The sequence below is a fragment of the Arvicanthis niloticus genome, chromosome 21 (assembly GCF_011762505.2).
Source record: "Arvicanthis niloticus isolate mArvNil1 chromosome 21, mArvNil1.pat.X, whole genome shotgun sequence".
Classification (NCBI taxonomy): domain Eukaryota; kingdom Metazoa; phylum Chordata; class Mammalia; order Rodentia; family Muridae; genus Arvicanthis; species Arvicanthis niloticus.
The window spans coordinates 21,296,354-21,320,446 of NC_047678.1; the positions used below are offsets into that span (position 1 = coordinate 21,296,354).

Sequence of the window (24,093 nt, forward strand, 5' to 3'; positions counted from 1 at the left end):
TTCCCTTCTAAATGACATTCCTCCTAAGTTTTTAGCTCCTTAGAGAAAACAACAGTTCTTGAGCTGGCCAAGGAGATGCAGAAAATCCTGGTGCCAGAAAATAAGGAAGTATTCCAAAAATTATTAAAAAGACGTCAAAGGCCTGAGGGACTAGCTTAAAGGAGCTTCCCTTGCGAGCATCAAAATGAAATAGCAAAGAAGACAGAACTAAGCTGACACCAGAAAAAAAGCAGGCAAAGAAAGTGTCCCTCCCTCTAACAGTCACAGACTAAAACAGTGCTAGAAATTTCCAAGCAGCTCAGTGATGAGCAAGCTCCAACAGTGAACTGAAAACAGCAGGAGAAAGCATGTTGGTGGACAGAGCTGAGTGCCCCACACTCCAGTGATTAACCACAAAGGGAAAATAGTCACCTTTGAGCCCACATGATTGATTAACAAGAACAGGGAAACCTGCATCTTGATGTAACACTAAAAGGGCAGTTATTACTCTTACCTCAAATGAAACCTTAGGAAATAACCAGACAAATCCAAATCGAGGGACTTTTGGGGGTAAAGTCACCTGCCACCAAGCCTGATGACCTGAGTTTGATCCCTAGATCCGCATGGTGGAAGGAGAGAAGCAACTCCTGCAAGTTGTCCTCTGATCACATACAAAAGCCATGATAGTTGCTTCACACACACACACACACACACACACACACAAATGTACATCATCAACAACTGGAGACTCAGTGCAAGGCACATGATATAATCTTAGTAACAATTTCCAGGATCAACCACTTTCATAACAAAAGTGTTTTGAAATGTAGGAACACCTTCCGGATCTGGAAGTCACAGAAGTCAATATTGGATATTACATCTTACTGAGAATTTATTCTGCTAGACAAACTGATATCACAGACATCTCATTTAATCATCAACAAGTCACAGAGAGTCAAGACCTACTCTATCATTAACAGTCAAGGAACTGAGGCCTATAAAATAAACTGCTGGAAAAACCATGTTATCTTAAACATTAAAGTTAATTCCTTGGGGGAGGAAAACAAACACTACACAGGTATGTTGTATTAATCTGGTTTTATTGCTATAACAAAATCCTGAAGGCACGTTAATTTTATGAAGAGATTTAGGATTCAGTTAGCTCATAATTCTGAGATCCCATGGCAAGGCACTACCATTGGCGAGATTCTGGTGACAACCCTCCTGGTGTATTGCACTGTGGAGCATGCATGGGGTGGGGGGGTACTGAGACATCACACAGCCAACAAGCAGCTGGGGAAAGACTAAGAATTCTCAGTCTCTTCAGCAGCAGAGTCCAGCACAGCTGACCTCAGCGTCTCCACTATACCTCTCCTCTACCCTACATGGAGTCCAAGCTCCAGCATGTCGACGACCTCTGAGGGCCACAGGACTCATTATCCATGTCAGTGTCAACCAGAACCAGAGCCAGGTGACTACAATTCTGCACCCCCCCCCCCCAGTCCTCTTCTGGTTTTCTTGTTTAGATCAAGATTTTTACTATTAAAATGAAATATTTATTTAAAAAGTACCAACGGAGATTTTAATAGAGCACATAATTTTACTCCAGGCACAAGAACTCTTTATGCCATCAGTGTCCAAGGTACGCAGATTCGGTTTTTTTTCATGATTGTAAAGGGCAGGGGGGTAGGCTGCAAAAGGCCAGCTTCTCAACTGCTGCTCCATTTCCTTTGATCTGTTCACAGTGGGATATTTGCATGTTTCCTCCAAGGACGATGGACCTTCTTGCTAGCCAGGACTTCCAGGTCACAGCATATTCGAGCACGAGTAGAGGATGGCTGGATGATGTCATCCACAAACCCTGGTGAATCAAAGACAAAGCCATCACTGTGTGCGTGACTGAAATCAACCAGCCACACGCTCAGTCCCACGGGCCAACCGTGCGGGCGGCCCTTGAGGTGGCAGAGACACACCAGGCCCTTAAAACCCTCTTTGGACCCCTAAGGCCTCCCTACTTTGCCAGGGTCCCAACCTCTGGCATAGAAGCATTAGGTAGTATAAGGAAAAAGTGGCTTCTCCCTTCCTGCATTGATCCAGGGCCTCTGCCCTCCCAGGATGGACAAGAAAGGAAAAATTAAAAAAAAAAAACAAAAAAACAAAAAACAAAAAAAACATATATGGGGCTGGAGATGGCTCATCAGGTAAGAGCACGGTTGCTCTTCTAAAGGACCTGAGTTGGGATCACTAAAGCTACATCAAGTTAGTTCAGAACTGTCTGTACCCTCAGCTCAAAGGGATCTGATGCCCTCTTCTGGTCTCCGTAGACACACACATACATCATATATACACAGACAAATAAATGATAAAAACAAAAAGTTTTAAAAAGAAAGAAAACCACTCACAACCACTTCTCCATCCCTGCCCATAGGTCCTTGTACAGTAAACTTTGCTTCCTCTATGGAGAGTTGTCTTCTTCCCTGCCCTGGTGACTAGCCTTTACCAATACAATGTGACAAAACTTAACACCAGGAATTTCCAAACCCAGGCCTCTGGGCATAAGTTCCCTTCCTTTTTATCTATTCTTGGGACACCAAGAACACAAGCCTGGACTGGTCTAGAGAAGTGATGAAGGATCAGACATCGGCCAACATTACCTAGAAAGGGGGTAGGCCATCTTGGACTGTCAAGCCAGCGGCTGATTACAGCCATGAGAATAACCCCAGCAAACCCCCCCCCAAAAAAAAACCACCTAGCTAAGCTAAGCTCAGCTAAGCTCAGAACACAGTGAGGGGAAGAGAGGTTGTTTTATCCACCAGGTCTGGGGCAGGCTGAATGACTGGACCATGACCTAAAAATAGCATACTGTCAGCAGCCTACATAGGCCTACTGTGTAGACCCAGCTCCTGCCCAGAGACAGCCCCATCACTCCCCCAGTGAACAGATACAACTACAAAGACCAAGGACAACTATGCAAGACTTTCTAGAAAGAACAAGCAAAATGACTGAGCAGACAGACAACACCTGGTTCCCACCAGGCTCACCTCTCACGGCTGCAGGGAAAGGGTTGGCAAACTTCTCCACGTACTCTGCCTGGGCAGCTTCCACATCCTGGTGTCCTTTGAAGATGATTTCCACAGCACCCTGTCAGAGAGAGGTTAAGGTTTCCCAAGAGTGGGATCCCAACCCAGACAGAGCCAGCAACTCCTTGTCATTCTGTTTGATTGTGAACTTCACAGCGAATCAGAGCAAAGAGACAGGCCATGCAGAGACAGAATGTTGGCCTGTGGCTCCAGTCCCATCCCTCTCCTTCCGTTCTGATTGCTCACTGAAGCCAGGATGCTTGACCTGTTTTCCACTAAGTGCTGCTTTTCCTTCTTCACTACCCCAAGCCCTGGGCACACAACACGCTCCTCAGGAAGCATTTGTGGAAGGCTCAGCCTTCAGTGGGGACACTCGTTAGTCATCTCTGGAACCCTGGCTCAACCCTGACAGCTCTTTCAGTGCCGGAGGAACATCACCCAAGACAGAACTAGAGTTTAGCTTCCAGTGGGTGGAAAAGGGTGGCTTTGGGCACCCCAAGGGCTGACATGAGGTGATGAGAAGCTCTGACCTCTCAAAGGTAAACTCAGCTGATCTGCCCCACCCTCCCTGGGCACTTTCCTCTGCTCTGAAGACACCAGTGTGCACGCTGGGCTGGGACAGGGGGGACTGACGAGGAAGGAGACTTCCCTCCAGGCCTGACCTAGACTCTTTCCATGGTTCCAGCCACAAAGGACTTTATCAGCAGAGGTCCCAGGCCCAAGAGAGTGTGGCTCGGTGTCCTTACCTTTGCACCCATAACTGCAATCTCAGCTGTGGGCCAGGCATAGTTGGTGTCACCAAGAAGGTGTTTGGAGCTCATGACATCATAGGCACCTCCATAGGCCTAGAACAAATCCAAACACTGAGTGTCAATGTCAGGGACAAGTGGGTCACATCCCCAAACACTGCAGGAAGCCAAGGGCAGGAAGCAGCGCCATGCCCTACTGACCCCGTAAGGCTAAGGTTCAGATGGCCCTTCACAGTACACATAGCCTGCTGCTGCTTGCAACCCAAGTGCAGGACTGGAAAGAGCCCGCTAGACATTTCACAGGAGTAAGCAGTAGGCATGCCTCCTTCTGGCCCAGACCACACTATGGCAGACCACCTCAGCCATGCTGCTGGGAGCGTGGGGGGTTGGGCCCTTAGGGGACGTCCTCACCTTCCTGGTGATGACTGTGATTTTGGGCACAGTTGCCTCAGCGAACGCGTAGAGCAGCTTGGCACCATGCCGGATGATGCCCCCATATTCTTGCGCCGTGCCTAGGTCATGAGGAAGAGTTACCAGAGACCATAAAAGCTCTTACAAGTTCTCATGGCTGAGACCATCCTCACAGGGCTCTGGAAACCTTGAGAGAGTTCTGCATACCCTGAAGACAACCACCTCTTCCACCCAACCCATGCCAGGGACTCACCAGGCAGGAAGCCAGGGACATCAACAAAAGTGATGAGGGGAATGTTGAATGCATCACAGAATCTAACGAAACGAGCCCCCTTCACGGATGAATTAATGTCCAAGCACCCTACAAGGAGAAGGACAGGACAATCAAAGAAGAAATCCAAAACCTTCCCAGACTTTTAAAGGAGATTATCAAATCCACTAATGCACAAACACAGTGACAGTAACAAATAGAACAGTAACGACCCACAGCCAAATGGAATTCAATAAAAAGAAATCAGGGCGTGAGATTTAAATTCAGATCCCCAGCACACACATGAAAGCCGGGCACCATGGTGACTTTGTCACAGAATCCCAGTGGTGGGAGGAAAGAGACAGAAAGATCCTGGGACTCATGGCCAGCTGCACCAATCAGTGAGCTCCAGATTCAGAGAGAGAGACACAGACCCCCCTGTCCCAAAAATATAGAAATGTGATGGTGTGTATATGCTCGGCCCAGGGAGTGGCAATATTTGAGGGTATGGCCCTGTTGGAGTGGGTGTGGCCTAGTGGAGTAGGTGTCTCATTGTGGGTGTGGGCTTTGTCCTAGCTTCCTGGAAGCAAGTATTCTGCTAGCAGCCCTCAGATGGAGATGTAGAACTCCCAGCTCCTCCTGCACCATGCCTGTCTGGATGCTGCCATGTTCCTGCCTTAATGATAATGGACTGAACCTCTAAACCTGTAAGCCAGCCCTGATTAAATGTTGTCCTTATAAGAGTTGAATTGGTCATGGTGTCTGTTCACAGCAATAAAATCCTAACTAAGACAAGAAAGTTCCTGCATGAACCTCTTGCCCCCACACATATGTGCACATGTGCCCATACATGAACACACACACACACACACACACACAGAGAGAGAGAGAGAGAGAGAGAGAGAGAGAGAGAGAGAGAGAGAGAGAATGAATTACTGAACAAAAGAGAAGCTTTTTGGGCTGGAGAGATGGCTCAGCGGTTAAGAGCACTGACTGCAACAGTGTGCTCACACACATAAATAAATAAATCTTAAAAAAAAGAGCGAGAGAAGCTTTCCTATGATGACACACATAAATACAGAAACATACTGAAATATGCAGAAAATACAACTCAATATTCATTCATCTTTAAAAACTAGCAGTAGAGGCTGGAGAGATGGTTCACCAGTTAAGAGCACTGGTTACTCTTGCAGAGAACCCAGGTTTGCTTCCCAGGATCTACACAGTTAACAGCCATCTGAAACTCCAGTTACTCTTCTGACCTCCACAAACTGCAAATGTCTCTTCAGTGAACACCTGCCTAGCACAAATGAGACCCGAGGCTCCTTTCTTAGCAACACACATGCATGTGTACACACACTTGCTGATGCTGTGGGGAGTCAGGGGAGAGGTCAGTTCAGTGAATGCAGTTCAGCTGTGTTCAGGCAATGCAGTGGGTTGAGTTCAGTTTGGAACAGTTCAGATTGGAGTAACTGTTGGTGAATCAGTTTAGTCAGTCCAGTGCAATTGGGCTCAGTTGAGTTGTCAGTGAGTTGATGCAGTTCGGTGCAGATCAGCAGAGGCAGTTGAAGCCAGAGAAGAAGGGGCCAGAAGATTAGAACAAATTGCCAGAGTTCATTTGAGGCCAAGCAGGGCAAATCAGAGAGAAGCCAGATTGAATCAGTCAGATTAAAGAGGAGTTTGAGCCAGAAGAGCTAAATTGCACTAGCCAACCCAAGTTTAGAAAGAATTACCAAGTATGAACTAATTCAGTAGTAAGCCTCCAAGATGACAATTACATCTGGTGAATAAATGTTACTTTTACAGAACATTTACCAAAATCTCACAGCCATCATATCTAATGGTGAGAGAGACACTCTCCCAGGCACAGAGCTGAGACAGGGGCGTGCAGACACAGCAGGCTGGAAGCCAGCCTAGTCTACATACTAAGTTCAAGGTTGCTTACGGAGACCCACTCACTGCTTTTCTATTCTCTACAAACTAATTCAATAGGAAATCATAGAAAGTTAGGTTTGGTGGTTCAGGCCTATAATCCCAGCACTTGGGATATAGGCAAAGATAGGTGGTTATTTGTGAGTTCAAGGCCAATCTGGCCTATATAATGAGTTCCAGGGCAGCCAGGGCTATCTATATAGAGAGACCTTGGGTCAAACAAAACAAAACAAAACAACAAACCTATAGAACAGGCGTACAAAAAGTATGTCATCTGTGAATAATGACAGTTGGAGTTCATAATAGTCTGCACAGAAAGTATGAAAAGATACCCCACCCCCAATAATACACACATATACAATTTTTTTTCAGTTTGCTTATATATAAAGTCTACTTAAAAACAAAAAGGTGGTCCACAGTCAGCCTATCCCCTCATGGTAAAAATACCCCAAATACAGAAACAGAGATAACTGAATTTCTACATGCAGAACAAAGCTGGACCACACACCACACACAAAATTAACTCACATTCAACCAAACCTAAATAAATATAATTAAAATCATATAATGCTTAGAGAAAACACGGGGACAACACAAACATGGTGGTGTGTGCCTTTAACACAGGACTAAACATGGGGCAAGCAGAAGCAGGTGGGAATTGAGGCTAGCCAGGGCTAGCCAGGGAGACTCTGTCTGACAAAAAGAGAGAAAGAAAGTGTGTGGTGTTGTGGGTGGGGTGGAGGAGACAGACAGACAGACAGACAGACAGACAAGGTAGCTGGGAATTGCTGTTAATGGGACACAAGTATATGCCAAAGGTGATGAAGGGTTTGGAAGCATCAGCTACCACACCCACTGACAGGAACACTGACTTTTTGTGGGTTTTTTTTTTTTTTTTTTTCTGAGACAGGGTTTCTCTGTGTAATAGCTCTGGCTATCCAGGACTTGATTTGTAGACCAGGCTAGCCTCAAATTCACAGAGATGTGCCTGCCCCTACTTGCCAAGTGCTGGAATTAAAGGCGTGAGCCACCATTCCCAGCCTGAATTTTGTTTTCTAAAGATGAAGGACCATAGTGAACTGAGGCAGTGCCCATGACCCCATCCACATGGCATCACTATGAAAGGTACCCTCAATCAGCTATGACTCAGATCTGGCATCATCACCCAATGTGAGAGATGCTGTGTCTCAGGTGCTGACAACTATGTCTGTAGCAACTGCCAAAGACACTTGAGACACAATGAAGACACCAGCCACCTCAATAAGGGGCAACAGAAAGGCATCCCTTAAAAATGTAGACCTTTTAAGCTAGAAAGGGACATCTTTACACCCTGAGAGCCCAGATGAAAGGAGCATTTGAAACATTTAACATTAGGAGAGAGAGAGACATCTTCATAACATCCCTGTGAGTTTCTCCCCTTGCCATGGAAGGGCAGAAGGCAAACAGAACATCAAGAGTACAAGCAACCCTGGTCCCCCAAAACAACCAGAGTTTTCTGAGGCCCCGTCCTACCTGAGGCCACACTGGGCTGGTTGCCAACAATTCCGACGGTTCTCCCATTCATTCTTGCAAAGCCAACGACAATGTTTTTTGCATAATTGGGCATTATCTCAAAAAACTCTCTCTCATCAATCACCTGTAGGAATAAATTTCTTCCTGTGCTCAAAATGATTGAGACAAAAATGCTATGATACATAACCCCAGACAGCCTTATAAAGGACAACAGATAGCCAAGCACAACACAGTCATCCATTCTTTGGGGCAGAGGATTGGACAGGACCCTCTCACACAGCAAAGCTTGTTGTAAAAAAAAAAAAAAAAAAAAAAAACACTACAACATGAATCTGGCATTAAATGTGGAAATTGGTATGAAACTATTTCAAGCTTACATAAAATCATCACAAATAGTACAAAAGGGTTGGAGAAATGGCTCCGAGGTTAAGATCACTTACTGCTCTTGCAGAAGACCTGAGTTTCCCAGAACCCATGTTGGGAAGCTTACGATTACCTGTCTGTCCAGCTCCAGGTGATCCAACACTCTCTTCTGGCCTCCATAGGTACTGCACTTACATTTTACACACACACACACACACACACACACACACCCCATGGATCCTTACTCAGATTCCTCACTAACATTTTATTACTATTACCTCTTCCCACAATGGTGTCTTTTCTCTATGTGCAGATAATAATGTCATAATGTCATTTAAGACTAAGTTACATATATGCTTTTTATCTGAGTCTCTTGCTGTCTAAGGACAAGGACACACTCTGATATAATGGTAGTGCTCTATAAAGCAGATGTCTTAGTCAGGGTTTCTATTCCTGCACAAACACCATGACCAAGAAGCAAGCTGGGGAGGAAAGGGTTTATTCAGCTTACACTTCCACACTGCTGTTCATCACCAAAGGAAGTCAGGACTGGAACTCAAGCAGGTCAGGAAACAGGAGCTGGTGCAGAGGTCACGGAGGGATGTTACTTACTGGCTTGCTTCCCCTGGCTTGCTCAGCTTGCTTTCTTATAGAACCCAGAACCACCACTACAGGGCTGGCACCACCCACAGTGGGCCCTCCCACCCTTGGTCACTAATTGAGAAAATGCCTTACAGCTGGATCTCATGGAGGCATTTCCTCAAGGGAGGCTCCTTTCTCAGTGATAACTCCAGCTTGAGTCAAGTTGACAAACAAAACCAGCCAATGTCAGCAAATGCTAATTTTCACTACACCATTTCACACAAACATAAGCAACTGCAATTCCTGGGATCCAGTCTCAGTCCCTATAACTTTTTCACCCATCAGTATTCCTCGTCCATCGTGACATCTGAGAGAGTCACCAGGTGGGGAGTGCCTTCTTGTTTGAGTTTGTGATTTCCTCATGTTTGGAACACCACAGTAACTTCTAAGTGGCTCACATTAAATGATGTCAATCTGTCCTGTAATTGTGGGACCTGTTTGGGTTCTCTTCAATCAAATCAACCCTACCAAAAATGTGGTGCCTACTCCCAAGTGTAGTGGTGCCTGCCTTTAATAGGTAGATGTATGAGTTCCTGGCCATCCTGGTTGATATGGTGAGCTCCAGGATATCCAGGTCTATAGAGAGAGACCTGTCTCGAAAAAAATGCCACACCCAATCAATTTCACCAGATTACTAGTTCTTGCCTGGCTCCCTTGCAGCTATGACAGTTGTCAAATGTCAGCTTCTCAATTCCCAGTTCTACATTTATAAGCCAACACTCTGCTGTAGGAAACATCATTGCCTTTTAATTTCCATTACTATGGTTTATAGATAGTTTTGTGTTGTGGATTATGTACATTTGCTGCCATTATTGAATGTCCAAGTTGTCCATGTTGGCCCATGAATATTCCTTCAATAAAGTTTCTATTCTTTTTTAATGGGTCCTAAAGCAAGCCTTACTTCAGTTCTGGAATTTAAGGTTCAACTCTGTTTCTTTCATACCCAGTCCTGTAACCAAGCTTTTATGCACATTTTTATTCACATTTAAGAGCTTGTGCCACTGGGAAGTGGTGGCTCACATCTTTAATCCCATCACTTGAGAGGCAGAGGCAGGTGGCTTGCTGAGTTTGAGGCCAGTTTAATCTAGTAAAGTGAGTTCCAGGACAGAGAGGGCTATACATTAAATAATTTTAAAAACAAAACAACAACAACAAAAACCAGTTTGTGTCATCACATCTAACCTGTTACAGAGAACTGAACTAGACAGCAAACACCCATCCAACACACATCTACAGAGAAACTGTGACTTGACACAAATATACAATTCCAGTCTAAAGCACTGAATTCATTCTAGCTTTCTTGTCTACCTTTTCCTCCTCATAACCCTCCTCCTCCACAACCCACCTAACACAACAACTCTGACTCGGATGATCCTTAAAACACACTTATTTAATTTTCAAACAGAAAAAAAAATGGTTAGAGGACTAACAACCCACATGACCATTAAGACACAAGTCCTTCAACATAAATTCAACACTTATTCATAGCTATTTCTGTCCTTAAATAGCCAAATAGTAAAACAGTCAAGATGAACAATCAAAATTTATTCATCTGGGTGAGGAACATACCTCAGTGGGAGAGCGCTTGCCCAGCATGCATGGGGGGGGGGGGTGTCTTAGTTTAATTCCCAGAACCAATATATACATACATACATAGTGCATAACCCTCTAGTCATTTTGTTTTACTATAAAAAATTCAGATAGTTTAATATTATCTCTGTCTCTTGTCCCTTTGACTGTACTCACACTGTGATGATTCATCTTAAATTGATTGCACTAATAAACATGTATGAGATTACAAACCTCTGTGGTTATCTGTAAAGGTGTTTGTAGAGCTATAGACATGTGCACTTTGACCCAAACAGCAGATTAATCCCTCCCTAGTATGATAAGCATCAGTGACAGGGAAAGGTGGGAGGTGGGGCATTGTAGAGAATGGCTCACTGGAGACACGACTTGTCTAGAACCCTCCTATGTGCCCACCACCACCACTTCCTGTCCACCTCAGTGTGAGCTGCTTCAGCACATTGTTTATATAAAGACTGTGAAACCATGGGGTAGAATTAATTTCTTTGCTTCTAGTTACACTCTCAGGAACTCTGCTCACAGCCACACAAGGTCACTAACTCCTCTCCCACCATCTACTCTAAGTGGATGTCTGATCTGTGTTTACGTTTGTGACAACTTCCTGTGTTTTACACGGACAGTAATGAGGTATTGACGTTTTCCGCACGGTCAGCGGCTGCATCTCTTCACTCCTGGCAATTAAGTCCCATCAGGTCACAGATACTCTCACCCTCTTGTGCTTGTATCTTGTACTTACAAACTGTGGTGTAACATCTCTATGCTTTCATACTGTGGGGACTATACATGGACAAATTCCAAGAAAGGCAACTTCTGGACTATTTCCTTGGTCCTAGATTATGCCAGCTTTCAGAGTATGAGAGGGGCTGTTTCCCACAGGCTTGCCAAAGGAGAGCATTCAAACTTGACCTCTAGTCAATTTGACATACAAGAAATAGCTCAATGCAATTCACTGTTTTCAAGCTATGGCTGCCCTCCAACTCCGGGAACTGCTTGTTTCTGCAGGATCTCTTGCTGTTGGCCATTGTGTATACCAGGGAGCCAGTCCACGAGCTTCCAGGGATTCTCCAGTCTCCAGCTCCAATCTGGAGCACAAGCTGGAATTACAGACACCTGCTACTGTGTCCAGCCTTATACAGGTTCTGGGGCTTTGAGCTCGGGTCTCACACTTGAACAGCAAAAGAGCCATGTACCCACAGTTCCACCACGACGGGTGAACTTGAATACTTTCTCATATGCTTTAGGGTCGTTTTTTGTCTTTTCAATGGTTTGTTTTTACATGACTTTTCTATCATTTTTGGCCTTTCTTCTCTTGATTTGTAGGAATTTGTGTCACTGCTATCAATACTTTCAGATATGGAGAATGTTGTCTCCCAGTTTACAGTCTTTTAGCTCTTATACTTTCTTCTATGAAGAATGGAATTAGTTTTTTCTTTTTGTTTTGTTTGTTTGCTTGTTAGCTGAAGTAGACTTGAGACACAATTCAAAAACTTTTCTCTGCCTTCTAAGATCATAGAGCGATGCACCTGTCTCTTGTGTGGTGTTCCCGTGGATTTACTGTTCATGTGGAATTCTGACCGGCTTCTTTTTTTATGTTGTTTTCTTGTAGACAAGGTCTCACTACATCACCCAGGCTGGCCTCCAACTTAGCTTCTGCCTCATCCTCTGCATGCTGGGACCTCGGCCTACAGCTCCATGCTCAGCTGTCCCCCTCTGTCATGTGATGTACAGTCTGTTTCCTCCCAAGTGGCCCTCCAGTTGTCACAGCATCTTTTATTAAGAAAGGCAACCTTGCTCCTGGGCATGAATCTATTTTTATCATCCACTGAGACTCTCCCGGGCCTCGTTCTAGCTCTTCAGTTCCACGCGGCTGGTCTGTCTCTCACTGTTCTAGCTGCAAAGCTTTACCACAGACAAGGCTCTTCCCACTTGTACCTTTTGCAGCACACTTCCAGTGATTCGTCTACTTATACATAAACATGTCTGGTTCTATAAAAGTGTTTATTCAGACTGCCTTCAAATTATAAACTTAGGAGGAACTGGCATTTTATGCTAACCCATGTTAAGAAACAAGGGCACGCCTCATTTGCTTAAGCGCGCCCCTGACTCACCTCCTACAGCACCCTTTTCTTCATTTGTCTGTAGCTGTGACATATTTAGGGTGTTTTCAGGGAAGGGCCTCTATATTTTTTAAACTACATTTGCCTAGTCATGTCTGCCATTTTTACTGTTTCAAGACATAGATTCTTCTGTCAGTGTTTGAAGCACAGTCCAGAAGTTTTGATACACAGTGTTTTCCTTCAGTGTTACTGATACACAGGGTTTTCCTTCAGTGTTACTGATACACAGGGTTTTCCTTCAGTGTTAGAATTCTGCATTTCGTTCATATTCCCCTTCTTCCTATACAACCGTCTAACATAGTTCTTCCCAGGTACGAGAGTACTTTTGTTTCAGTAGTTAAGAATCTCTAGTTTAGAAAAGTATTGTTTATAACTTTAAAAATCTTAGATTTATTCTTATTTTATGTGTATGAGTGTTTTGTGTACATGTACATATGTGTCTGCCACACGCAGGCAGTGCCTGTAGAGCTAGATCATCAGACCTTTGAGCTAGAATTACAGATGGTTGTGAGCTGAGTTCAGGCAGTTCAGTGCAGGTCCGTAGAGGCAATTGAAGCCAGAGAAGAAGAAGGAGCCAGCATATTAGAACAGATCACTAGAGTTAGTTTGAGGTCAAGCAGAGAAAAAAAAGTCAGGTGCAGAGAGAAGCCAGTTTGAATCAGTCAGACTGGAGGGGAGTTTGAGCCAGAACAACTTGGTTGAACCAGCCAGCCAGAGTTCAGAAAGAAATGGGAAGGGTGAGCTTATTGAGGAATAAGTCTTGGAGATGACAATTACTTTGGGCAAATAAAAGTTACTTTCCCAGTGTGTGTGTGTATGCATGCACCACAGGTCAGATAACAACTTGTGGGAGTCAGATCTCTTTGTACCTTGAGGTCCTGGTGCTCAATCAGGCCGACAGGCTTGGTGGTAGTGGCAGGGACTTTATCTCTGCTGAGCCACCACACCAATTATTTGTAATTTTTCGTTTTATCAAAATTAATGTTTTCTTTCTGCCTTCATTCAAAATCTTTGGTGAATGTTTCCCTGTAGTTGATAGTAAGATTTATTACCTACAGATATAGAACAAGCCATGAGAAGGGACAGCCTGGCCTTGTCTGCTGATTCCTGTATGCTACAAGAAGAAGGGAGTAGAAACAGATCACAGGGTCCAGGCCAGGCTAAGCCCACAGTACCATTGACATTCCACCAAGAATCGAGAGCTGCCAAGAGCAGAATGATGTGCAGAAGACAACTGCCACCTGCAAATACATCCAGAACCCAAAAGCTGCCTTCACTGATCAAACCAGGATACAGCTGCACCAAGGAAGAGGCATCACACACATCCTGAGCTTCACACACACTCCCCTTTCTCTAGGAAGACACTGCAACCTGATCAGAAGCACTCAACTGGATCAACCCTGCCTCACTCCAGACCAGGATATGGCTTCAATTCTGTGCATTTCCATGTCTTCTAAAGCCCCCGAGCAATGTGGGCCCAGCCCTCATGATGTCATAGCCACCAGCCCCTGCCAGAATGTCCTGTCTAGTGGTCCCTGACCACTGCATTTTCTACCTGTACAAATGCTGAGACCAAGCTGAATAAAACCCACTAAGCACACACACAATGACCATGGCTGAGGCTGAGCTAGGGCAGGCAAGACAAGACAAGACACTCACTGCGTGTATGATGTCCAGCATGTTGTAGGCTTTGCTTGACTCCAAAGGGACAACTGTGTCCAACTCAGGAACCAGACGGTCACTAGAAAAGAAGCAGATGGAGTGAGTGTAGAAACTACTAGTTGAGAAGGAGATGAAGGAAACAGCACACTGACTGTGTAATGTGCCCTCACTGCCCCTGTCACTATGTCACTAAACAGATCTGAGTGCAATTCTAACATGTGTGGTTGAGAGAGAGAGAGAGAGAGAGAGAGAGAGAGAGAGAGAGAGAGAGATTACTTCTGACCATAGTTCTTTTGTTTGCCTTTGTCCTTCCAGAATGTTCCCTATGTTGGAGACACAGCATGGTTTCTAAATGACACTACAGAGAACAGGACAAAGCCTGGGAGCTCCTCTCTGACTCCTGCAGCATCTAAGACAGAAGAGTAAAGAAACAGGTAGCGTCTCGTACCCCCACAGGTTAACCAGCTGCAGCCCCATCAAGCAGCTAAGCTGCAGGCTTGGTGGACACAATCACTACAGACCCGCCACACCCTGTGCTCTGACTTTCTCTGGCATGGCAGGAATATCAAGATAGAGCATGTGCCTACTTCCCTGGAGAACCCAGCAGCTTAAAGGGCGGTGAGCAAAGCACTGCCCACAGTCAGACAACACACACAAACACATTTCCTTAAGGACATGCTTTTTATATCACTTGGATTGTTCCTTATCAAGACAAAAAAAAATCTTCTATCTCCATGTTTAGACAACTCAAAAGTCGCAGCAAAATCTTGTGGTCTCTTCTGCCCCCAGAGTGACCCATCAGAAACTAGAGAAGTAGGGAAATCACCAACAACAGCTCCTGCCCCCAGATGTCCCTATCTTCACCACAGCTGAGACCTTGTTGACACACTCCACAACCTGCTCTAAATCGACCTGAGATCCTGTCAGGAAAGAGAGGCCCAGAGAGCCAGAGGACGGTAAACCCACTACCACCCACCTGGGGTCATGGCACTCTCGGATAGGAGCCGGGTCCTGGCTGCTGAGGGGCAGGAAGTTGAAGAACTCACGCAGGTTACACAGAGCATCCACGTCATTGTCGAAAGCTCTGTGGGCCACACCTGAGAACACAGAGAGGATGGGAGATCCAAGGGCTGGCAGTCATCTACAGACAACTTAGGAAGATGTTCTTGGGCTTCTCCAGCTTGGCTGCCACCAACCAAGCTGGCAACTCTGTCCATGGTCCTGCCAAGGATGGGCACCCACAAGCCTTTGCCAGAGCCTATTTTCTGCCTTGTGGTGCTCCTCTGCTGGCCCATGCCCTCATATTCTCTGCACTATAGGGGAAGGTCCTCCACATTTCGCTGCTCTGTAAGCACATTTCACTACTCTACACCAGCTCCCCCACAGTCGCTCTCTGCCTCACTGAGAAAGATGCCTGGTACACAATGGGGCTTACTCATGGTGGAGGGAAAGGAGGAACACCCTTGGACCTGGTGAGGGGTCAAGCTATAGTTCTAGAAGTGTTAGGAAATAGAAACCAGTCAAACAAGGGCCTAGGAAGAACTCTTCCAGGCCCTGTTTCCACCAGTGCCCCATAGCATCTCTGTCCTCAAAGATGCCAAAGGGAGATTTGTATATGAAACCACACCAGTCACCCGCCCTTGCTGTTCATCATGCAGCCAATCATTCTTTGACCCCATGGCTTTGCATAAGTGATTGCCCATGCCTGGGGTTTTCCTCCCTTGACAGCCACAGGGGTGCCCTTTAAGTCCATTCATATAGCATCCTTGTGGTGAGCCCTATCCTTACCCATGGTTACAACCTCAACAATCTAACATCTGCTGGCCTGTTCTTTCCCTCAGCTTATTTCACTTCAAATGCACTTGATGTCCTCATATGTTGTATTGCCTGCCTCTCTTACTAGAGGGTAACTGCCACGTGGACAGGGTCTGTGTTGTCTCCACAGACACATTTCTAGCACCTAGTACAATGCTTCATACACAGGCACTAACTGACTATCTGATAAATGAGAAAGGAGGATTCTCAACAAGACTGAATCCTATTATTAAAAAAAATATTTATAAACTGGCACAACATTCTGGAAGGCAGTCTGGCAGATCTTCAAAACAGATCAACAGCTATTCTACTTATACCTGAGCCTGTGCCAACAAGAATAAAAATGTCATGCTAAAGCCCACACACAAATGTTTATAACAGGATATTATGTCATAAACACAAACATATATATGTTAGAAGACCCAAATGTCTATCCGTGGATAAACAAGACATGTTAGAGCTGGGCCTCTAGCTCAGTGGTAGACCAGTTGTCTAACATGCTGGATGCCTTGGATATAATCTCCATTACTGGGGAAAAAGAATGAAAAAAGTGAATGGTAGCCTACACCTGTAATCCCAACACTCAAGAAGCTGAGGCATGAGGATTAAGAATTCAAGGAACACCCTCACAGAGGCAGGGGGAGGGGGGATGGAATAGGGGGTTTCTGGAGGGGAGACCAGGAGAGGGGATAACATTTAAAATGTAAATTTTTTTAAAAATCCAATAAATTTGAAAAAAAAAAAAAAAAAAAGAATTCAAGGCCAGCCAGGGCAACTTAGTGAGATCCTATCTCTAAAATAAGTAATTTAATTAATAGTTATACATCTATACATTAGACAATTGCTCCATTGAAAGGAATGAAGTAATGATATGTGACAAAGGCTTGTCAGAGATAAGCTTTAAAAATACATGGCAAACTAGGTACAGTGACACAAGACTATAATTCCACAAAGGAAAGACAGTCACTAGTCACTGTGTGAGGCCAGTCTGGTCTCCTTGTGAGTTCCATGGCAATCAGGGGACCCAGTGAGACACTGGCTCAAAACAAAACAACAACAACAAAAAAAATAGATGTAAAAAGTATACCAGTAAAAGAAACCAGTCACAAAAGACTAACAGTTTTTAAATTTGAAAATAAAATTATTATCATTTCCTCAAACCTCCCTCCTGTGCCATCCTCTCCCTTCAAAAATGTTTTCTATGGAATCTAGACTTTCAAAAAACATATATGGGCCACTAAGATGGCTCAACAGGAAAAGTCACTTGTGACCAAGCCAGACGATCTGAGTTTGATCCCTGGGACCCACATGTAAAAGGAGAGAACCAATTCCCATCAGCTGTCCTCCAACCTCCACATGGATACTGTGGTGTGCCTTTTGCCACATTCACACAAAATGTAGTGTACACACACACACACACACACACACACACACAAAACATGGCAGAAGAGATATTCTGAGAAGAGAAATCAATAAAGGGAGACAAGAGAGGAAAATGGGGTAAATATAAACAAAGTACCCAATAGACACATACAAAAATGTAGACATGGAAACGTTTTGCACAATAAATACACACTATGAAAAAATTTAAAAGACAGCACTATATGAACTATTCAAAATTAGCATAATACCCAGTGTGGTAGTTTGAATATGTTTGGCCTGGGAAGTGGCACTATTAGGTATGGCCTTGAAGGAAGTGTGTCACAGTGGGCATGGGCTTTGAGACCTTCGTCCTAGCTTCCTAGCAGCCTTTCTCTTCTCCTAGGGCCTTCAGATGAAGCTGTAGAACTCGAAGCTCCTCCTGCACCATGCCTGCCTGGATGCCACCATGCCCCTGCCTTGATGATAACGGACTGAACCTCTTAACCTGTAAGCCAGCCCCAATTAAATGTTGTCCTTATAAGGGTTGCCTTGGTCACGGTGTCTGCTCACAGCAGTAAAACCCTAAGACACCCAGAAATAAAGTCTGCTCATGACTGCATATACTTCCAGCCGCTAGAATCCTCAGTGTGTAGTAGGGTGTGACTAAAATAACTTTTCCCTCAAAGCCAAAAGTAAAAGTCCCAGGATAGCATTCCAGAGCATTCCTTTGCAAGTTCAGGTGAACATATAAAAATCACACCTACTTATGACCACCCAGACAGTTCCAAGATCACTTTACAGACAACGAGAGACTGTGGAGACTCACTAGCCTAGCACGTGTGCAGCCCAGGGGTGTGGGTATGGGACATTAGTAACAACCTACCACTTAAGTCTCAGACTGCGATCTGCCTACCACTTCTGTGGATATAAATCACAGTCTTCCTAGACTGTGGAGTGGTAGTTTTTAAAAATAACTCTCTCCACTCTGCATGGCAATGCTTTCTTCTCACCTCCAGAGAGAAGGAAGGTCATGTTCATGCCTCTCACCTGACACAGTGGTGTGGGTCTTGGCACCACCCAGCTGCTCCTGAGTGACATCCTCATTGGTAACAGACTTCACAACTTCAGGGCCAGTGATAAACAGGTAAGACGTGTCCTGAAATCAGATGTCCACAGTGTCAAGGTCAAGTCACCATAGCTACTCAGAGCTTACTCAACCAAGACCACAAATGCAGGGGAGGTGACAGAGGAGTGGTAGGACGAGGCTGGGACTCTAGATGCTCACAGGCTGAAGACGTGCTTTCTGAGCCACACTGTGATGGTTTAAATGAGAATGGTCCCCAGACACTCACGGATTTGAATACGTGGTCACCAGAGAGTAGCACTGTTTGAAAGGATTAGGAGGTGTGGTTTTGTTGGAGAAAAAAAAAAATTTTTTTTGAGGATTCAATATTGGTATGGGCTTTGAGGATTCAAAAGCCCATGCCAATATTGCCATACTCCCTGCCATAATGACCATGAAACCATAAGTAAGCCCTAGTTAAACGCTTTCTTTTATAAGAGTTGCCGTGGTCATAGTGTCTTCACAGCAACAGAACACTAAGACACACACTATTCTCAGAAGAACACCGGGTCTACTCCAGTCTCAGTATGTTAACCTGAAGTGTGGCAAACCTAGGGTCACAGGTAGTCCTGACTCGGAGTTTGTGTACTGTGTGCTTATTTTGTAGCTCTTCCCAGGATTCTGTCATTAAAACTTTTAAAAACTGCAACTTCACACTTCCATGAAGAAACTGAGGCACAAAGACGGTACACAGTGAACTACCTTAAGTGAGTCTGTTTTTGTAAAAAAACAAAAAAACAAAAAAAACAAAAAACAAAAACAAAAAAACATTAGCTAGTATTCTGGTATTATTGAGAGGACGGCAGGGGAAGGAAGGGAAAGGAGAGAGACAGACAGACAGACAACTGACTGAGAGACTGAGATTCTGACTGGTTATGAAGCCCACACTGACCTCAAACTCTAAATCATCCTGTCTCTGTCTCATGAATGCTAGGATTATAGGTGCACACCACAATACCGGACTTTACTATATAGCTTCTACTTTATGTAAAACATTTATATAGAAGGGGGCAATGGAAAATAAATTTCTATCTCTGATTTCCAAATTTCCAAACTCCATCCTGAAAAGCATCCAGTTCAGGGTCTTGTTCGTCTTTCCAGAGACATTTGATATGTGCAAACATATTTTCTCCTATTTTCTAACACATTTTTGGACACAATTCTTTGTAACGTGTCCTGTGCATATTATTTTCAACCAGATTTTCCTCATTTAAAAAAACAAAATATATGATATCTTAAAAAGAATTCATGAATACCATAGATTTTCCGAAACTAATTGACACACTTTGGCATAATTTAAATGACCAGTCAAATTTCTAGTCTCTTATTAAATAAGCAATCCTGCAGTAAGTCCCTCACCCAAATCATCAGTTTGTATTACTGTCTGTGGTTTTAATGGATAGTGGTGTGTGTGTGTGCGTGTGTGTGTGATATGCACACCCATGCATATGTACCACATGATTTTCAGGAGTTAGTTTTCTCCACTGACATAGACAAACTAAGAAAAAAGAATAGCCTGATACTACCACTTTAAACGTCTGTTTTTTTTTTGCGGGGGGGGGGGGGTTGAGTAAGCTGCTGTTTTTTGTTTAATGTTGTCTAGGTTACAGGTACTGATAACTTTAAAAAGACCAAGCTGGGCATGGTGGTGTATGCCTTTAAGCCAGCACTTGGGCCGGAGACAAGGGGAATCTATGAATTCAAGGCCAGTCTGGTCTACATAGTGAGTTCCAGGAAAGCCAGGGCTAGGTTACATATTGAGACCCTGTCTTAATAAAATAAAATAAAATAAAATAAAATAAAATAAAATAAAGACCAAGATAAATATTTAAAAGGAGAACACTTGAGTTTTTCAGATTGAATGCTCCCATCTACAGGCACATACAAATTGATTGCTGATGATCTTTGATTGTTTATTGAGACAGGGTTTCTCTGTGTAGCCCTGGCTGTCCTGCAACTTGCTCTGTAGACCAGGCTGGCCTTAAACTCACAAGAGATCTGCCTGCCTCTGCCTCCTGAGTACTGGAATTAAAGTGCTGCACCACCACTGCCCACTTGGTGTAGGCTTTAGAGCAGTTGGTCATCCCCAGTCTATCCAGGGCCGACTACACACTAGTAAAAGCAAGGACCGCTGTCAGCTTGATCCTGCTTGATCACGAGGCCAACTGTCATGTACCAGTAATCTTATTAACACAGATATCTGAGGGTGACCCTTTAAAGTCAAATGTTGCTTCTTACAGTGTAGTCAAGGGACATGAAAAGACACCAATGGATGCAGCCTTTCACTTAAAGCTACAACTATGAGTTAGCACGTAACGATCTTTAGCTCTCTGAGCACTTGTTCCTGTTCTTGTTTATAAAGATGTTCCTCATTTAAATTCATCAACAGCTCTAAGGCTCTTGCTGGAATATGAATTCACCCAGGATCTGGGAGACAATAGAAAAACATGAAATGTTACAAAGTGTGTGAGTATCTATTTGTCTATGTGTCTGTGTGTCTGTGTGTGTCTGTGTGTCTGTGTGTGTCTGTGTGTCTATGTGTGTCTGTGTGTCTTTCCCACTACATACACACTGATTTGTAAGTGTTCATAGAATATTATTGCTAACAATTTTAAAAATAAAAGAGTTAACCCAGGCAGTGGTAGCACATACCTTTAATCCCAGCACTTGGGAGGCAGAGGCAGGCATATCTCTGAGTTCAAGGCCAGCCTGGTCTACAGAGTGAGCTCCAGAGTAAGTTCTAGGACAGCCAGGGCTACACAGAGAAACCCTGTCTAAAAAAGAAAAGAAAGTAGAAAAATGGGGGCGGAGCTCTGTGGATATATACACAACAGGACAATTGGGTTTGCCTAGCAAACTTTGGGGGAGAACATCCCATTTGCCATCTTAGGCCTCTGCATAATTGGTCATGCACATGATTAAAATCAAGTGCATCATCAGAAGGTATATGTCCAGGAGAAAATGGAACTTCATCTGTTAATTAAAACAGAAAACCAGGGGATGGAGAGAGGGTTAGGTGGTTAAGAGCACAGTTGTAGGGTAGCTGATGCCCTCTTCTGGCCACCCTAAGTACTACATGCATGCTGTGCACAGACATACATGCACTACATACACACATAAAATACAATAAATCTTTTTAAAAGTTTATAAAATAAAGAACCACCAAACCAAAACTACACCCCTTATGAAACAAACTCTTCCTTCCCTTGAACCCCAGAAAAGCCCTAACAATTATGGGGGCCATTCAGCACCTTCAGTCCCACAATCCACCGTCAAACTTAAGAGTATATTTCTGGTCTGCATCTTAGCTTTACTTTGAGTGCTGTTACATTACTATTTTTGCTAATCTGTGTGAGCCATTATTTTATTCTTGAATAAGAATCCACAAACCTTAAAACATCAGCTAAGACCTAATCACCAGTAACACAGTGATACAGGCTTTTTAATGCCAGCCCAGAGAAGCTATTGAATCCAAAGACCTCAAGCCTGGACTTCAAGGCAAGAAGCTGTCTTGATGAAGCTGGAGTTCTGAGGTTTGGTCTTTTGCTATGTATTATAATACTAAGTGCGGCCCCCAAGACCTGGTTGCCCCAGAGATAAAAGTCCCCAATTAAACCCAAGTGATGCTATGTGATCTTGCCCCTCAAACTATTTCTGATTGGTGAATGAAGACACCGACAGCCAATAGTTGGGCAGGAGAAACATAAGGGGGATTTAGGGTTCCCCAGCTTAGGGAAAGAGGAAAACCACGGGGGTGGGGAGCTCTGAAGGGAGGAGGGAGAAGCCATGGGTTAGCAGTCAAGAAAGCATGGCCCTGCCATGAAGTGGTGGCACATACCTTTAATCCCAGCACTTGGGAGGCAGAGGCAGAGGCAGGCAGATTTCTGAGTTCAAGGTCAGCCTGGTCAGTGAGTTCTAGGACAGTAAGGGCTATACAGAGAAACCCTGTCTCCAAAAACAAAAAACCAAAACAAAACAAAAAACAAAGAAAGCATGGCCCTGAGAGCTGGCCAATTGGAGTTAAGAGCAGCCCAGATGAAACACAGTAAGAACTCCGGGTTATCGATAGAAAACGAATCCTAACACCATAGAGGGTAGACATCTGCCCAGCTCTAGTTAGTTCTGATTAGGGCTTGTAAATAATAAAAAGTGTGTGCCTTTTATCTGGGAATTAAATGATTAAAGGTCGGGTAGAAACTCCAGATTGGGATTAAAATTTTCTGGACACTCGAGAGATGGCTCAGCAGTTAAAAATCACTGGCTGCTCTATCAGAGTAGCTGGGTTTGGATCCCAGTGCCCATGTAACAGCAGCTCACAACCATCTGTAACTCCAAGTCTAGGGAATCTGATGCTCTCTTCTGGTATCTGAGAGCAACGCACAGACATGCATGCAGCCAAAAAAAGAAAAATGCAAAACAAACAAATAAAAATAAACAAAAAAACTATCTTTTAAATTTTTTGTTTTAAAGAATTTTAAAACACAGAGATAACATTCAATTATATATGCTGTTTTTAAAACTCCCACTTTGAAGGTATGGAGAAAGATTTAGCTTGCCAGTAATTGCCAAAAGAATTACATGTACTGAGTTTAGTCAAAATTTACTCCAAATTACAGGAAAAAAAAAAAAAAAAGAATAGTGAGAATACCAGGAGTGGGGGGCATAAAGAGATTGAAGGGAAATAAAGAGTGGGGGACTGTGAAGGTTTGTATATGCTTGGCCCAGGGAGTGGCATTATTAGGTGTGGCCCTGTTGGAGTAGGTGTGTCACTGTGGGTGTGGGCTTTAAGACTCTCATCCTAGCTGCCTGGAAGTCAGTCTTCCACTAGCAGCTTTCAGATGAAGATGAAGAACTCTCAGCTCCTCCTGCACCATGCCTGCCTGGATGCTGCCATGCTCCTGCCTTGATGATAATGAAATGAACCTCTAAACCTGTAAACTAGCCCCAATGAAATGTTGGCCTTCTAAAAGTTGCTTTGGAATTTGTTCACAGCAGTAAAACCCTAACTAAGACAGAGACATAGAGAGTAGGGAACAAATTGAGTGGGGGACATAAAGAAGGTGGGGGTCTGAGCTGAGAGCACTCAGGGTAGGAACCCTAAAATGTATAACAAGTACTTGTGAGCAGGGTCTGAGGGAGGCTGGGGGTTGACCTGGGCTTTGGTCTGCAGCCACAGGTCTGTTTCAGTGGAGTCATATGTCCCTTCTGTCAGAGGAGAAATTACCTTTTTTGGCAGATTGGAACTGGTTTCACAAGTTCCTGAGGAATGCCGGCCTTTATCTAACCACCAGAAATCTTCTTCCTATGGTTCAGTCTGGGATCATTCCCAGACATCTCAGGTCCAGCCTGAGACCTCGAGAGCTAACACAGGCAGGGCAGAGACTAGTCAGCCAGAGAGGGTGCTGACTGTTGAGAGAATAAAGTACTTGGAGACAATAACTCCCTAATTCCAAGGAGGCCAAAGTAAGATGGGACCCCCCAAGAGCACAGCTCCCTCCTCAAAAGCTGA

The 24,093-nt window shown here is 44.2% G+C and overlaps 1 protein-coding gene across 2 annotated transcripts in view; it reads right to left on the bottom strand.

The window, feature by feature from the left end:
• Window positions 1-1,062: 1,062 nt before the first annotated feature.
• Pccb (propionyl-CoA carboxylase subunit beta) overlaps window positions 1,063-24,093 on the bottom strand; it is an 80,693-nt gene continuing 57,662 nt past the window's right edge. For both annotated transcript variants that reach the window (XM_076917700.1, XM_034484359.2), the window contains 9 exons: window positions 18,509-18,617; window positions 15,261-15,381; window positions 14,282-14,363; window positions 7,914-8,037; window positions 4,473-4,580; window positions 4,220-4,320; window positions 3,806-3,904; window positions 3,021-3,120; window positions 1,063-1,840 (listed from right to left, as the gene is read on the bottom strand). In XM_076917700.1, coding sequence (XP_076773815.1) covers window positions 1,719-1,840; window positions 3,021-3,120; window positions 3,806-3,904; window positions 4,220-4,320; window positions 4,473-4,580; window positions 7,914-8,037; window positions 14,282-14,363; window positions 15,261-15,381; window positions 18,509-18,617 — 966 coding nt within the window. In that variant the 3' untranslated portion in view covers window positions 1,063-1,718. The remainder of the gene's footprint in view (window positions 1,841-3,020; window positions 3,121-3,805; window positions 3,905-4,219; window positions 4,321-4,472; window positions 4,581-7,913; window positions 8,038-14,281; window positions 14,364-15,260; window positions 15,382-18,508; window positions 18,618-24,093) is intronic.